General features: G+C 39.2%; 1 protein-coding gene across 1 annotated transcript; it reads left to right on the forward strand.

The window, feature by feature from the left end:
• The first annotated feature begins 995 nt into the window (after positions 1-995).
• nmur1a (neuromedin U receptor 1a) lies at positions 996-10,806 on the forward strand. The gene is made up of 3 exons (XM_086047636.1): positions 996-1,061; positions 8,190-9,049; positions 10,421-10,806. The coding sequence occupies exons 2-3, from the start codon at positions 8,212-8,214 to the stop codon at positions 10,804-10,806; spliced, it is 1,224 nt and encodes a 407-aa protein (XP_085903762.1). The 5' UTR covers positions 996-1,061; positions 8,190-8,211.
• The last annotated feature ends 3,329 nt before the right edge of the window (positions 10,807-14,135 follow it).

The following is a 14,135-nucleotide window of genomic DNA, read 5'->3' on the forward strand; positions in this document are numbered from 1 at the left end:
AAATATGGATGTAACCATCTTGCTGGCACGTTGATCGGCATAATTTCTTTATTTTTCCTGATTGCATAGACCTGTAATTAGGCTGTTTGAAGGTAAATTGGAGACTACAGATGGCCCACATTTGAATTATAGGACACACATGTGTTCATACACATTCATTTTGCAGTTTAATCACTGCTCAGTGTCCAAAAAAAAAATTTTTTTTAATTGTGACACCTGTACCTGCTGAGATCGATGGCTTAATGATGGCAGTGTAACTCATTATTAAAGTCTCCTCTTCATTTCAAAACATGTTCTGGAAAATCATTTGGAACTTTGGGAAAACATTTTACCTGCTGTATATTTACAGTCGATGACTCAACATCTTACCCTCTCAAAATAAAGAATGAGCCACTGGGCCAGAAAGCATTATCAATCAAAGTCAATCGTTGTCAGATTGCTCCAATTTTCGCTTTCCAGGCAATCTTCGCAGTGGGCAGTGTGCGTTTTCTAGCCGCCCATCTTAATGTGATCAATGACGATTTCCCGCAATTATCTGTGGTCACATTTAACATGTAATTAATTTTTCCCCCTGGAGTTGGAGGAAGCTGTGTGTACTGGAACTGCAGAAAGTTGCATATGAATGCAACAACGCACAAACGTTCCAAGATGACTGAAGATAGGTAGGCTAACATGAACATCTTAACAAGACATATTTCACAGGCATCATCACTTTCTATGATAATATCCGAGAATCATAATTCCACAGTAGTAGATATAATCAGCGGCAAAAAAATGAGCACATGGTTGCCATGCAGGTGTCAGAAACACACGGCTCCCGCAATTAGCATTACAGTAATTATGTAATTATGCTGGACACAATTAGGAATTTGAATGCCTGGGTGGCGCGGGAGTATATTAATACGAAGAGGATGGCGATTGTCAATAAAGGGTGGCATGTGGCGATGGCGAGGGAGGCTTGAGGGGAGAGCTACAGATCAGACGCAGAAGCGAGAGACGACAGAGCAGCACATTGTTCACACTCCATTCAAGCCACAAATCGCTAACACACTCGGGAAAAGGTAGGACACGTTTTGCTCTTTGAAGTTTCTGTGCTTTGCATTAGTGTACATGTTATAGAAGCACGTGATCCCTACAGGTGGGCCGAATGCATTTGTTTTAGCTCGACGTCACCTGTTAATTTAAATAAAGCATATAAAATCAATGTAGCTACTTTGAAATATGCTCACAATCAGATCTTGGCAAACGTGTTTGGAGGTCATTTGCAAGCTGCAGATTTGTTCAATTCAGAAGCAAATTTACCATAGGAAATGATGGAAATCATAAACTCTCAATCAACTGATCAGAAAATGTTTAGGTAATATTTGAACCCTTTAACATTTGCATTTAACATTTGTAAGTGTAAAAAGAAGTTCACCACTATTATTGGGTGAAACATGAAAACAATAAAATGTGTCATCAACTTTGAGAGACAGTCAATTCAATTATGGAATATTGAACAGACCAGACAGGGGCGCATGTGCTGCTTTCACGTTGCAATAAGTTACATTTCCGATTCTACGGTTGTCATCACATCTTTCCTGTTTGCCATCCTTGGTCCGCTTCTGTGATGGTATGAAAAAAAAAACACAAAAAGAGCCAAAGAAAAATCAAGCAATGCTGGAATGAAAAATCACTTAATCCACAAATTCTCATAATGTATAATAGCAGGTGGCTGTATAATTTAAAAAGTGTAAAAACAATACAAAATGTTGTATGACCCTCAGAGGATTGAAATGTCCCATGATTGAAGAATGGTGAATTTTTCTTGCTCTACACTATAAACAGGGTGCACACAACAGTTTTGGTGTGGTTTTCCAAGGAGCACCAGAAGTTGTTGCTTGGTGCTCATTTTTTTCCCGACCTCACCGGCAGTGGCGATTCTAGGATTCATTACTATTACTACTAATGACTGTATTAGATAGATATAATAGATATAATATAATAATATATATATATATATATATATATATATATATATATATATATATATATATATATATATATATATATATATAATAATATAATAGATAATAGATATAGCCGAGCGAGTCAACACCTTAAAGAATACTAAATTATGTCTAAACAAATGCATAATATTAAAGATGAAGTCAACACAAACATATTTTTTCAAGATTATGTTCTATGCAAGCCCACTAGTTGAAACAGGACATTCTGATAAATATTGTGTTTGTGGAATAAGAGTTAATCCACTCATTTTTAGCCATCTCTGGGGGCGGCCATTTTGTCTTCTGTCAACTGAAAACCACATCACAACTGCTCACAACAACCAATCACGGCTGGCTTGGTTTCTGAATCTGAAGACAAAATGGTCGCCCCCAGAGATGGCTAAAAACAAGTGCATTTTCCTGTTTAACTTATATTCCACAAATTAATCAGAATTCCGTGTTTCAACTAGTGGGCCTACTGGGAACATGAAAAAAATATGTTTGGGTTGACTTCCGCTTTAAAAAAATGATCTGTCCAAAGGATCTGGAGCGGTCTGTGTTGGCATGTTGGGTGCAACTCTATGCAGCCCAATGTGCAGGAATCCTTGTTATTCTGTTTTTTGTGCCACTGGTTACCTCACTAGCTTAGTCATCGGTACTGAGCTCATATCATATTTATGGTGCTAGCCCACCTCGGAGAAAAAATATTCAGTCATTGGATCATTTGTTGTCCCTCACAGGAGTGCTAGTTGTTTTTTACAGCACAGCTCTATCAGGGTTGTGTTTGGAACGGGAGCAGATACTAGAGAAGCACACCTCTCGCTTCCACTTTGAATCTCAAGCCCCATCCAGCGCTCCATTCCTTGGTAAAAAAAAAAAAAAGTACAGCGGCACACCAGAATATGGTGCACATTTGATATTTTCAGTGCACATACGTACCACTTATTTGGCCCCCTGCCGATATAATTTTCTTTCTTTTTTTTGGGAGCGTACTTAGTCATAACCGCCCGGAGATTTACATTATTTTGGTCTGTCATAAACAGTAAAATTATAGAAATACATTTTCTTTGCCTTCCAGACACCTTAATTTATGGAAAGGTCTGAATTTGTATTCAAGCAATACCAAATGCTCTAAATTTGACTTTAGGGGGGGGAGAGATAACCCAACAAAAAAAAACAGAAAATGGATTAGAATGCTGACTCGGCAAAAGAAAATATGAAAACCATCCATTTTCAATGTAAAGCCATTCCTTACACTAATGCTATCTATTTACATTTTAAATTTGTCAGGATGGCGGCACGGTGGTCGACTGGTTAGCACGTCCGCCTCACAGTTCAGAGGTCGTGGGTTCGATCCCGGCTCCGGCCTCCCTGTGTGGAGTTTGCATGTTCTCCCCGTGCCTGCGTGGGTTTTCTCCGGGCACTCCGGTTTCCTCCCACATTCCAAAAACATGCATGGTAAGTTGATTGGATACTCTAAATTGCCCCTAGGTGTGATTGTGAGTGCGGATGTTTGTCTCTGTGTGCCCTGCAATTGGCTGGCAACCAGTTCAGGGTGTCCCCCGCCTACTGCCCAAAGACAGCTGGGATAGGCTCCAGCACGCCCCGCGACCCTTGTGAGGAGAAGCGGTACAGATAATGGATGGATGGATTTGTCAGGATGCCAGGAAGCAAAAAGTAAAAGATGCCAAAGCACGATACTCTCACGATCTTTGTCAGTGTTAAACGTTTGTGTCAGTACCTCATGTACAAATCTAGAATAAAGATAATATAATAGCTCGCCCTTTCGGCGATATAGGTGAGTACTTTTGGTTGCCGTGGCTTCAGGGTGCAGGTTGCATATATATATATATATATATATATATATATATATATATATATATATATATATTTTTTTTTTTTCAGAACAAACTATTTACGATTTCTTTTGTTATCCCTTCCTTTTCGAATAATCAGAAAAATACATACCGTAAGAAGCATTATATCATCATATGTTGCAATCACTGAGTCACTCTGTAACTGTAATTCAAAGACAATGTTAAAAACAATGCTATTTGATTTCTTTTATAAGTATATGCACCGTGAATCACAGATGAAGTGGGCGCCAAATAAAATCTCACCTCGGGTGCCATAGCAGATAGACTGGAGAGTCTATTATTGTAAATAAAAATCAATGAAGTGTGAACATAATGGCAAGGAAGTCTACAGTAAGTGGAATTTTAATGAGGCATAGCTAAAAGTGAAATGCAATTATAGAGGTTGCGTTCTTTGTTCAAGGTTTGCACAGTTTGACACCATAGTACATTAATTAATCAGACTGACGAAACAACATTGCAATTTGCCGGTCCAGACAGGTAGGGCAAAATTAGATACAAATTTACTATATGACTTGGGCAGAAGCATGACTGCCTCACCATCCTCCTGCGTGCATCTGAGTTCATCCCAGGGTGAATGGACATATGAAATCTGGAAATCTAACCCTGGTCAAGATCAAATCTGCATCAGTGAGCTTTGCATTCACAGATGTCACTTATCCCACACTACTGTGGCAACAAAGCTAAAAAAAAAAAAAAAAAAAAAAAGGGTTACCTTCCCAGATTCACACTTAAGCGTAAGAATAGATGAATCAACACCTCATGAAGGCTGTTACTGTGTTCATCCCATCCATCGTTAAAGCATTAAACTAGAATAAGTTCAAGATGCCTGACATCACTGTAATGTAGCTGGAGCAGTAACCATGCTGAAGACCATTTTTGTTTACTGTAAATAGGTGATTACTTACAAAGTACTCATATGGCTCAATTTGTGGTTGTTGTTGTTTTTTTTTTTTGTTTTTTATCTGCTACTTATGCACTTCCTCCGTCCGGAAATGAGCACGTTGCATCTTGAAGTGAGGTGACTGCACCAAACCCAAACTGCTTCATAGCAGGGGTATATTATTATCGGCTTTCCCTCTTACTTACCTCCAAATGGCTGGCTGCACTTCTTTTGTGAGACCAGCCACCACATTAGATTGGCACCGCTCTGTTGCCAACAGGCTTATCACATATCAATTCACAATTGTGTCACAGGACAATGTTACCAATGACAAATGCCACATGGCAATTGCTATTACACGTGACACACAGGCAGGAACAAATCCCTTTTGTCCAGTTGTAGCAACACATACAGAAGTGGGACGTAGTACATTCATCTCATACAATGCTATGTTTGCAAAAAATATGATTTTTCATGTTTTTGCTTTCCACATACAGTATGCTATTTATAGAAAAGGTTCCGTGTGTATTTATGAGCAACTGAAATACTGCAATGAGAAAACGAGATGAACTTTTAAGCATAAAGTTGCAAAAGCCACCGACAACAACCAGGCTAGAAAATATCCATGGTATTTGTAGTAACAGCTGGTATTAGTCATATTAGGAAAACCTGAAAATATATTTCCAATGTTGACATTACATAACCTCAGGTGAATAATGGTAGTCTACGCCATCACTATGAAGATCAGTGGGCAGTTATTGCCAGCATATAGATATAATTAAGTAATTAAGTCAATATTTCCCTTTAAGGATTCAAATTATACAATGGATTTAAAAGATGAAATTATAATTTACCAGCTGTCAATCATACAACATCATGAGCGAACCTGTTTCCTTTTTTTGTTTTTTTTTGCCTCACTAGCTTGCTCTCATTTGGTAAACAGAATCAATAATCTAAAAACAATCTCAAAGTATGTTCATTGAATCGTAATTTGACGTAATACCCCAAATGCCACACATGCCTGCCAAAAGTTATTTTGTAACCATCGGTAAATCACAGTTCATGATGAAATTATCAATGTGACTTTCATCTAGTGGAGGCTCCTAATGACCACTAGAACTAGAACAACCTAATTGCTTCGCCCTTAACCAGAACTTCTGAAAGATGCATTGCTTTCTTCTTTGTGCTCCTTTGAAAGCTGTAGGAGGTATAGCCAAAGGAACATATGCGGCTGGCGATAAGCTACAAATGACGTTGCATACCTTCAAAATGAAGTAAAGGCCACTGGTTTGAATCAAAATAAATGAGCATAGAAAGCATCGTTAGAATCACTGCTGCTTTTGAGCGAAGCACAGTGGAGCTGCTGTTGTTTAGTCATAACCCAATATGTGGCACAGAACAATAATTCAAAACAAACAAACATTTTTAATAGTTTGTGAAAATGTTTATTATTGCCTGGAGCGGCGTGCCCAAGGCACAATTAAATTGCTAATCATGGACCACTTTGACCTTAAATATGTATTTATATGTTCAGAAAACCGAATTAGCTGATTGAATTTCCCAAATATAACAGGCTGCATGATTAGTCTGCCGACGAATACGTTGAGTCACATCCTGAATGCGAGCGCCCATGATGGCCCAACCGTCGGAAAGCTACAAATGGGAATAATTAGAAAAGCAAAGACATTACATTGTCGTCTTGGAGGCATCTGCTAAGATTGAAAAAAAAAAAAAAAAAAAAAAAACAAGGTAGGGGATACCTTCAAAGATGTGTCTTATATAATAATGTACACAACATATATGACTGCACCCAAGCATATTTGTTTGAAAAATGTTGGCATACTTTTTATCGCATACTTAACAATAAAATAAAGTCAGCAGATTAGAGGCAAACAGGTGAAAAATCTATTAAAATGTTTAGGCCTTTCTTTCATTGAAGCGGTTGTCTTGTTGCCATCAAAAAAAGAAAGTTGTATATTGGTAAAACCACAATGAAGACAATCAAGTCATATGATTTAGAGCTCTTATACAACGGCAAGGAGCAGACGGCAATTTGATCTCATTCAATCAGTCTGTTCTTCACTGTCACCCCTGAGATAAGATTTCATCAGAGGTTTCTTTTAATTGGGAGATTGCTTGAAAAATATGCATAGGGATGAATATCAGATTGTCATCAACATGGGCTAGGTGGATTTTAAGGTTTGGCCATGCATGGAGGCCACATCTATTTATGATCCGCGAAAACTGTTCAATGCCCGTTACAAACGGTCATTTTTCATGTAACGATAATAATTTGTCGAAGGGGACACGTGGCGTGTTGACGGATATTCGAACGACATGTCAAGTGTATGTTAGAGCGTTCACACGTAATGTGCGATGATGTCACAATGCGAACACTCGTGCAAATTGGGGGCGCCCACCCACAGATGTTGGTGTGTCTCCGTTTAGGGAGCGGCGGCCCTGTAAAATAGTGCTGGAGATTTTGGACTATATCGAGCAATCGTGTCAACGCCTGTCTATGATGTCATCGTATCTTTCTTTTTTAATAAATTTGCGAAAAAATTTCTGTCAAGATGGGGTGCTGAGTGTGCATTCATGAGAAATAAAATGAACTTTTTTTGATTTTGGCAAATGGCTGCAATAACACAAAAAGTGAAAAATTCAAGGGGTCTGAATGCTTTCTGTACCCACTGTATAACCCATTCAGATATACTTCCATTAAAATTTTGAAACTTAAAGGGGAAATCAACCCATATTTTTTTCAATAATATGTTCCCAGCAGGCTCACTAGTTGAAACATGGCATTCTGATTAAAATTGCGCTTGCCGAATATGAGTTAAGCAGCAAAATCCACCCGTTTTTAGCCATCTCAGCGGGCGGCCATTTTGTCACTTCTGTCGACTGAAAATGACATCACACACCCTCAGGGCTCAGGTAACGACCATTCACGGCTCAGCTTCAGAAAACAGGTCAGCCGTGATTGGTCGTTACCTGAGCTAAAAACGGGTTCATTCATTCTTATTTCACAAACACAATATTTATCAGAATGGCTTGTTTCAACTAGTTGGCTTGCATAGAAAATATTCTTGAAATAAAATTTTGGGGTTGAACTTCAAGTTTATATCGCGATGTACATGTTACTGTGAAAGGATCCATTTTATACTGTGATGTGAATTTTAGACCATATCACCCATCCATGGTATAGATCTGTTTTCAAATATAGGGAGTAAAAATACAAAGCTTTCAGTCAATAAATGCTCAAGTAAAGTACTAATAACTGAAAAATCTACTTAGGGAATGAAGTATTTGTACTTACTTTCCACCTCTGCTGACCAATAACATGTTCCTGAACATGAGTAATTCTGTCCTCTTTCTGTAATGATCAACTTTATTTCTGTCTATAACAATTTAATACGGATGGATGTTTAATGTCATTCTTCACAGGTCGTCTCACCACTGGAACAAGATGACTCCTGACACAAATGGCAGTGACATGCATGCGGAGAACACGAGCGTGACACTGGACGAGTTTCTGGAGAAATATTTGGGACCCCGTCGCTCACCCATGTTGCTTCCTATCTTCATCAATTACATGATCATATTTTGGGTTGGCGTGTTTGGCAATGTGCTGACTTGCACAGTCATCGCCCGCAACAAAGTGATGTGGACGCCAACAAACTACTACTTGTTCAGCCTGGCCGTGTCAGACCTGCTGGTGCTACTGCTGGGCATGCCACTGGAGCTGTACGAACTGTGGCAGAACTACCCTTTCCTGTTTGGGAAGGGAGGCTGCTACTTTAAGATTTTCCTTTTCGAGACGGTCTGCTTGGCATCCATCCTCAATGTAACGGCACTGAGCGTGGAGCGCTACATCGCCGTGGTGCACCCGCTACGTGCAAAATACGTAGTGACGCGCACCCATGCCAGGCGGGTCATACTCACCGTGTGGGGTGTGTCAGTATTGTGTGCTCTTCCCAACACAAGTCTGCACGGGATTTCCTACCTGAGCAGTAACTCCACAAGCCCTGACGGGCCACACACTGTGGAGATCCCTGATTCGGCCATGTGTACGCTGGTGAAGCCTCAGTGGATATATAACCTGATCATCCAAGTGACTACTTTGCTATTTTTCTTCCTGCCCATGCTCACAATTAGTGTTTTATACACGCTGATTGGGCTGCAGCTCAAGCAGGAGAGGGTGCACCAAGCGACGGAAGCAAAGTCAGGCGCCGGTCAGGACAGCTTCTGTAGCGTACGCACTCAGCAACAAAAGGCCAGACGACGACAGGTCACCAAAATGTTGTGTATGTTTCACCTGATTTGATTTCTGGCTCAAAAACGAATACACATGAAAATTGATGTGGAAGCTGTGCACCGTGACAATTGGTGCTGGCCACTCACAATTTTGTGAGTGTGCTATGCCAAGTTTTAAAACAATGGGCCTCATTCACTAACCCCGCATACTTGAATTATGCGAACAAATGTAGGAGCTCCTCAGACCATGTGTACGCACAAGTAATGGATCATCTTTTGAAAAAACAAACACGTATCTTTAACCCGAGATGCACAATGTATTGAAACTACAGTATTTATATAAACACTAAGGATAATTTTAACAGTAATGTCTTAAGCTGCAAATTTTCTAATGAGTTGACTAATGTACTATCTCTCCGTGAAAGACACTGTTCATCTTTTTTTTTTTTTTTTTTTGCACAAATTAGTGCGCCGGCAGGCACGCACTGTCATTTAAGATTAATTCTGCTTCAACATCATACGCACAGTGGTGTGATGAAAATGGGCCGGTGTGGTGAATCCGACAGTGATGTTGCATATACGTATGCTCCAACGTGTGCACAGAGTATGAACATTCCTACACATTCATTAGTGAATGAGGCCCAATGTTACGCAGGCCAGGCAGATGCATCCACTTCCCACGCACTTGGGAAGTTAAATCCACCAAAACGTGGCTTTTATGCAGTAGCCGGATTCCCCAAAAGTGATCGTAACGATATGTTTTTTGATTGCCTCTTCCACGAGCACTTCCAATTCCATCACTTCAAACTTCTTTTTGCACTTGCAATGCTCTGCCAATTTTAAATATAATGGTCTTAACCACTTTCAGGCATGTTGCTGATTGCGTGGCAGTCTTCAAAGAGATGCCAGTATCTTAAGCCATCTGTTGATGAAAAAAAGTGATTTTAGATTATAGGACCTGCTATTTGGGATTTTAGTAAAGCAGATATTTAGTAGGTTAACTGCTATATATATATATATATATATATATATATATATATATATATATATATATATATATATATATATATATATATATATATATATATATATATATACGTGTTATGAAATTCATGTCACAGATCCCTTAAATTAACAATATTCACAAAAATCCTATTTTAATGCTCCTGTAATGTAGTATGTAGCGTGCTAAATATTTTACTGCTAAAATATCCTTTTTGTTAGCCATGAATTTTCACATTTTCTGTTTAATAAAGAGATTAAAGCGCATTATTTTTTCTTAAGATGTCGAAATATTATTACAAAAGAAAATGTTATAGGAAATCTTAGGTCATTCTGGTAGTGGTGAAAACTATGTGTGTCTTAATATACATACGTATTGAAAATGTCTAACGCTTTCAACTTTTCATGCTTGATTGCAGTCGTATTAGTGGTGGTTTTTGGGATCTGCTGGGCTCCATTCCACACTGACCGCCTCGTATGGAGTTTCATCACTGAGTGGACAGACAGCCGTCGGCAAATCTTCGAGTATGTGCACATCCTCTCTGGAGTGTTCTTCTACCTCAGCTCAGCAGTCAACCCAATCCTGTACAACCTTATGTCCACACGTTTTCGAGAAATGTTCAAGGATGTCATGTGCCGTCGGCCGCATAATGCCGCCCGTAGAAATTATTCTGTAAGTGTCACTCGAGTGACGCTCCGCAGTACCCTAAATGAAGTGCCACTCAGCAGTGGAGCCAATGCTGCGGAAGGCGAGGCAGAGAATGGAGAGCAGGCGGTGAAAGAAGAGACCACCTTCACATGTTAAACTTTGTGATTTTGAATAACTGCAACTGTTTTTGGTCCCTCACAATGTGTCTAATTCCGCTTACTGTCTTAAATTACAGCTGCTGCATGAGTTGTTCAAAGGCCAAAATATGAGGGCAGAATTGGAAGGGAGATTGAACTTTATTTACTGTGGTTGTGCTTGTTCTATTCTTGTGGTTATTGAGTTGGATTGTCTATTTTAAGAAGCATTTGTATTTGTCCTCAATTTATTTGTCAGACATCCACTAACACAGTACAGTGGACCCCCAATATTCGCGGGGGATAGGTACAAGCCGCTCTGAATTTCTGCATATATTTGAAATATGCTTTGATTTTTTAACTATTAACAGCATTTGTAGAAGAACAACAAATCTTATGTCAAAATCAACAATGTGGATACAAAAGGTTGTCATTTGACAGTGATGAAATAAGTTACACACAGTAAACAACATACAAATGGCTGTGTCAATATAAGGCAAGAAATAAGAATTAGATCATCTATATGTTAGTCTTCAATTGTATTGAATCAATGTTTTATGAAAAGTGATTGATGCACCCTGTGAGAAAATGAGGGGAAACATTGTGCAGTCATGCGAATGCGCCTTGCTGCCTTAGGCTTAGATAGACCAATTTAACGTTGGCCAATTGTGACCAACGCTGACCCCCTGTGACGTCTCGCTGTAAAAATACACCGCAACGACAGCCAGCGACGCTGACCATTAATGTAACTTCTGCGCATGTGTGCGATGTAATATCCCTCCATACCATCGGCGGCGGTAGTCACTATTCCTCATGGTTAGAGAAAGCTAACCGGAAAGCTATTGGCTGGGGGCAGATTATAAAAACTTAAACAATGCATTCGGCTATATTCTTTGCTCATGATGAACTCCCACGCGAAGTAAACCCTCACATTCTTGACACAGTATCATGAAATACTTAAATTGTCAACCCTCGGTCTTGTACTCATAAGACTAAGGCAGCAGCGGCGTGCTAACTGTTTATCCACATTTTTCACTTCCCGTTGGTGCTCCGAGCGCTGATTGGCTAGCTAACAGCCAATCAGAGTGACCAAAAGTCACGACGCCGATTCATCATGCTGAAAACGCCCACCGGACGCTTCCTGACGGGTTACGACGCAACGACGGCGGTCACTACACCAATCAGACGGCGCAATCAGACGCCCCAACCTTTACCGACCTCCGACGTTAGATTGGTGTATCTGGGTCTTAAAACATACTTGAATGAGCTTTTCTTGCATTTGAATTTGCTTGGTGCTCGTTTTTTTCTTGTTATTGCTGTTCATCCTGGACAAAATGATGTTATCCCTAAAAAAGATTGAACGTGGCGTGGTGCAATGTCAGGGTGATCGCGTGTGACCTAATTAGCATGAAAGATGTCTTCAAACTTGTAAGCAGTCAATCGGCCTGTTAAAGCATGACAAGTAGTGTCGGTCTTTTATGTGCCATCGCAAAAAGTCTGTCAGCGTGGAATGTCCTCGAATGAAATGCCATATAAAAACATACCCAGGTGCCTCGGATTCATTTTTATCCTGCTGTGAATGACTATAGGGATGTAATGGCGCATGTATTCAGATTTTCCGATACATTTGGTACTACACACGGGCATGCTGAGTTCCCACATGCAATATGTATGGTAAGCGACAGGAAAGGTAACTGCCTCTCACTGTAGCTGTATGTCTACTCCGTGCAGCTTAGTCTCTGGTGAGAAGACAGCATAGCATGCAAAATGCTCTACAGAACATTACACTTTTTGACACATTTGAAAAAGCAGCACGAAAAAAAAAAAAACACTAGTGCAGTGTTAATGCAACATTCAGTGGCATAAAAACATCTTCTCTGCGACTAATGCCATTGAGCCATTAGGAAATATATAAGAAATGCTCTCGTGTTTTTATAGCATTATAATTATTCTCAGATTCAAAGCTACCGTTGCACTTGTATTGTTCATGTCCTAAAAAAACTATTGAGGTTGTGCTTTCCTAAAAGATGAGAGTCACAATATTATACATGTTATTAAATATTCATTTATCTATACATTATTTTGTTTATATGAAAATCTTTCATTTATCAGAGAATTGACTGCAGTTTTTAGGTTTCATTTTGATTGTCGATTCTTGTTGAAACAAAAGATAAGCAATTCTGCCTATTTAATTTGTTCTCTTGCTGTACCAAACCAAACTGTGACTTTAAAACTCACATATCTCCACCTTTTTGATGTATCACTACACCCTTTAACAGACACACATGGTTAACAATATTTTACAAGATTTTGCATTGACCCATGTACACTGCTTATCGTGGCTTTATTGTGAACTCATTAAAACTGTAGCTAAATGTCTTGTTTTTGTGATATTGTGTCTGTAACCGTTAATAATCTCATACAATTATGAACAGTTCAAAAATGCATTTGAAATTGTGTTTGTTACAAACCAGCAAAATAAATCAGTGGTTTTCACCTGTTAGGGAAAATATGTTCACCTAAGTTTTGTTACAGCTGCAGCTGTTGTGAGAGCACTATATAAGTAAAGATGTATTGTATTGTGTTTAAAGTTTGACAATTGTGGGTTTTTTTTACACAGACCGACTAGAACAAGCATCTTAAATAAATGATTAAATGAGTGTACTCACATCCATTGTCCTAGTTCTTTTCTACCATGACCAGTCGAAAATGCAATGTAGTGTGCATGGACATTTTGCATTATAAAAGGCAGAGTTGGCAGTGATAAGAAAAAAACACCTTTTTGTTATATATTTTAAAACTATTAAAACTGTATGATCTGACAGAATATTCTTAAAGTGCTCTTCTGGGGAAAACCATCCCCTCTATGCCTTTAATTTCATTTTTAATTATTATGTCTTAACTTACCATGGCGTGACTAAGGCTAGAAAATCAGAGACAGCAACGACAGAAGGTGAGCCCGAGGGATATGTCAAGAATTGGACTATTACATTTTCTTGGTGAGTTATCTGGCGAATCGTATCTTTGCCAGTTGGTCTCTATGTCATGTCAAGGGAAAAAAAGTTTTGATACGCGCCGCAGACGGCTGAAATCACCAGCGGCAACATGACATTTCCCACCAGGTCATCAGGAAATTTGATCACCTCTCTTATATTTTAATTCATTGTACATTCCAAAAAATACAACATCGAACCGGTAACATTTCGTTTTTTACCAATACTCCATCATGAACTAGTCATGCCAGCGATGTAGATGACTCTACAATGCAGTAATGAGCTGCAGGGTGTTTCTTTGAGCAGAGACGCGGCTAGCACAGGAACGATGCAACAACGGGATTATGGTGTGCTACAC

The sequence above is a fragment of the Filicampus tigris genome, chromosome 12, assembly GCF_054856515.1.
Source record: "Filicampus tigris isolate MCC_2025a chromosome 12, RoL_Ftig_1.0, whole genome shotgun sequence".
In the NCBI taxonomy this organism is placed as follows: Eukaryota; Metazoa; Chordata; class Actinopteri; order Syngnathiformes; family Syngnathidae; genus Filicampus; species Filicampus tigris.

Coding starts and splice junctions, on each gene's coding strand:
- nmur1a (XM_086047636.1), top strand. CDS start 8,212: ATGACTCCTGACACAAATGGCAGTGACATGCATGCGGAGAACACGAGC. Junction 9,050..10,420: donor ACAGGTCACCAAAATGTTGT/GTATGTTTCACC, acceptor GCTTGATTGCAG/TCGTATTAGTGGTGGTTTTT.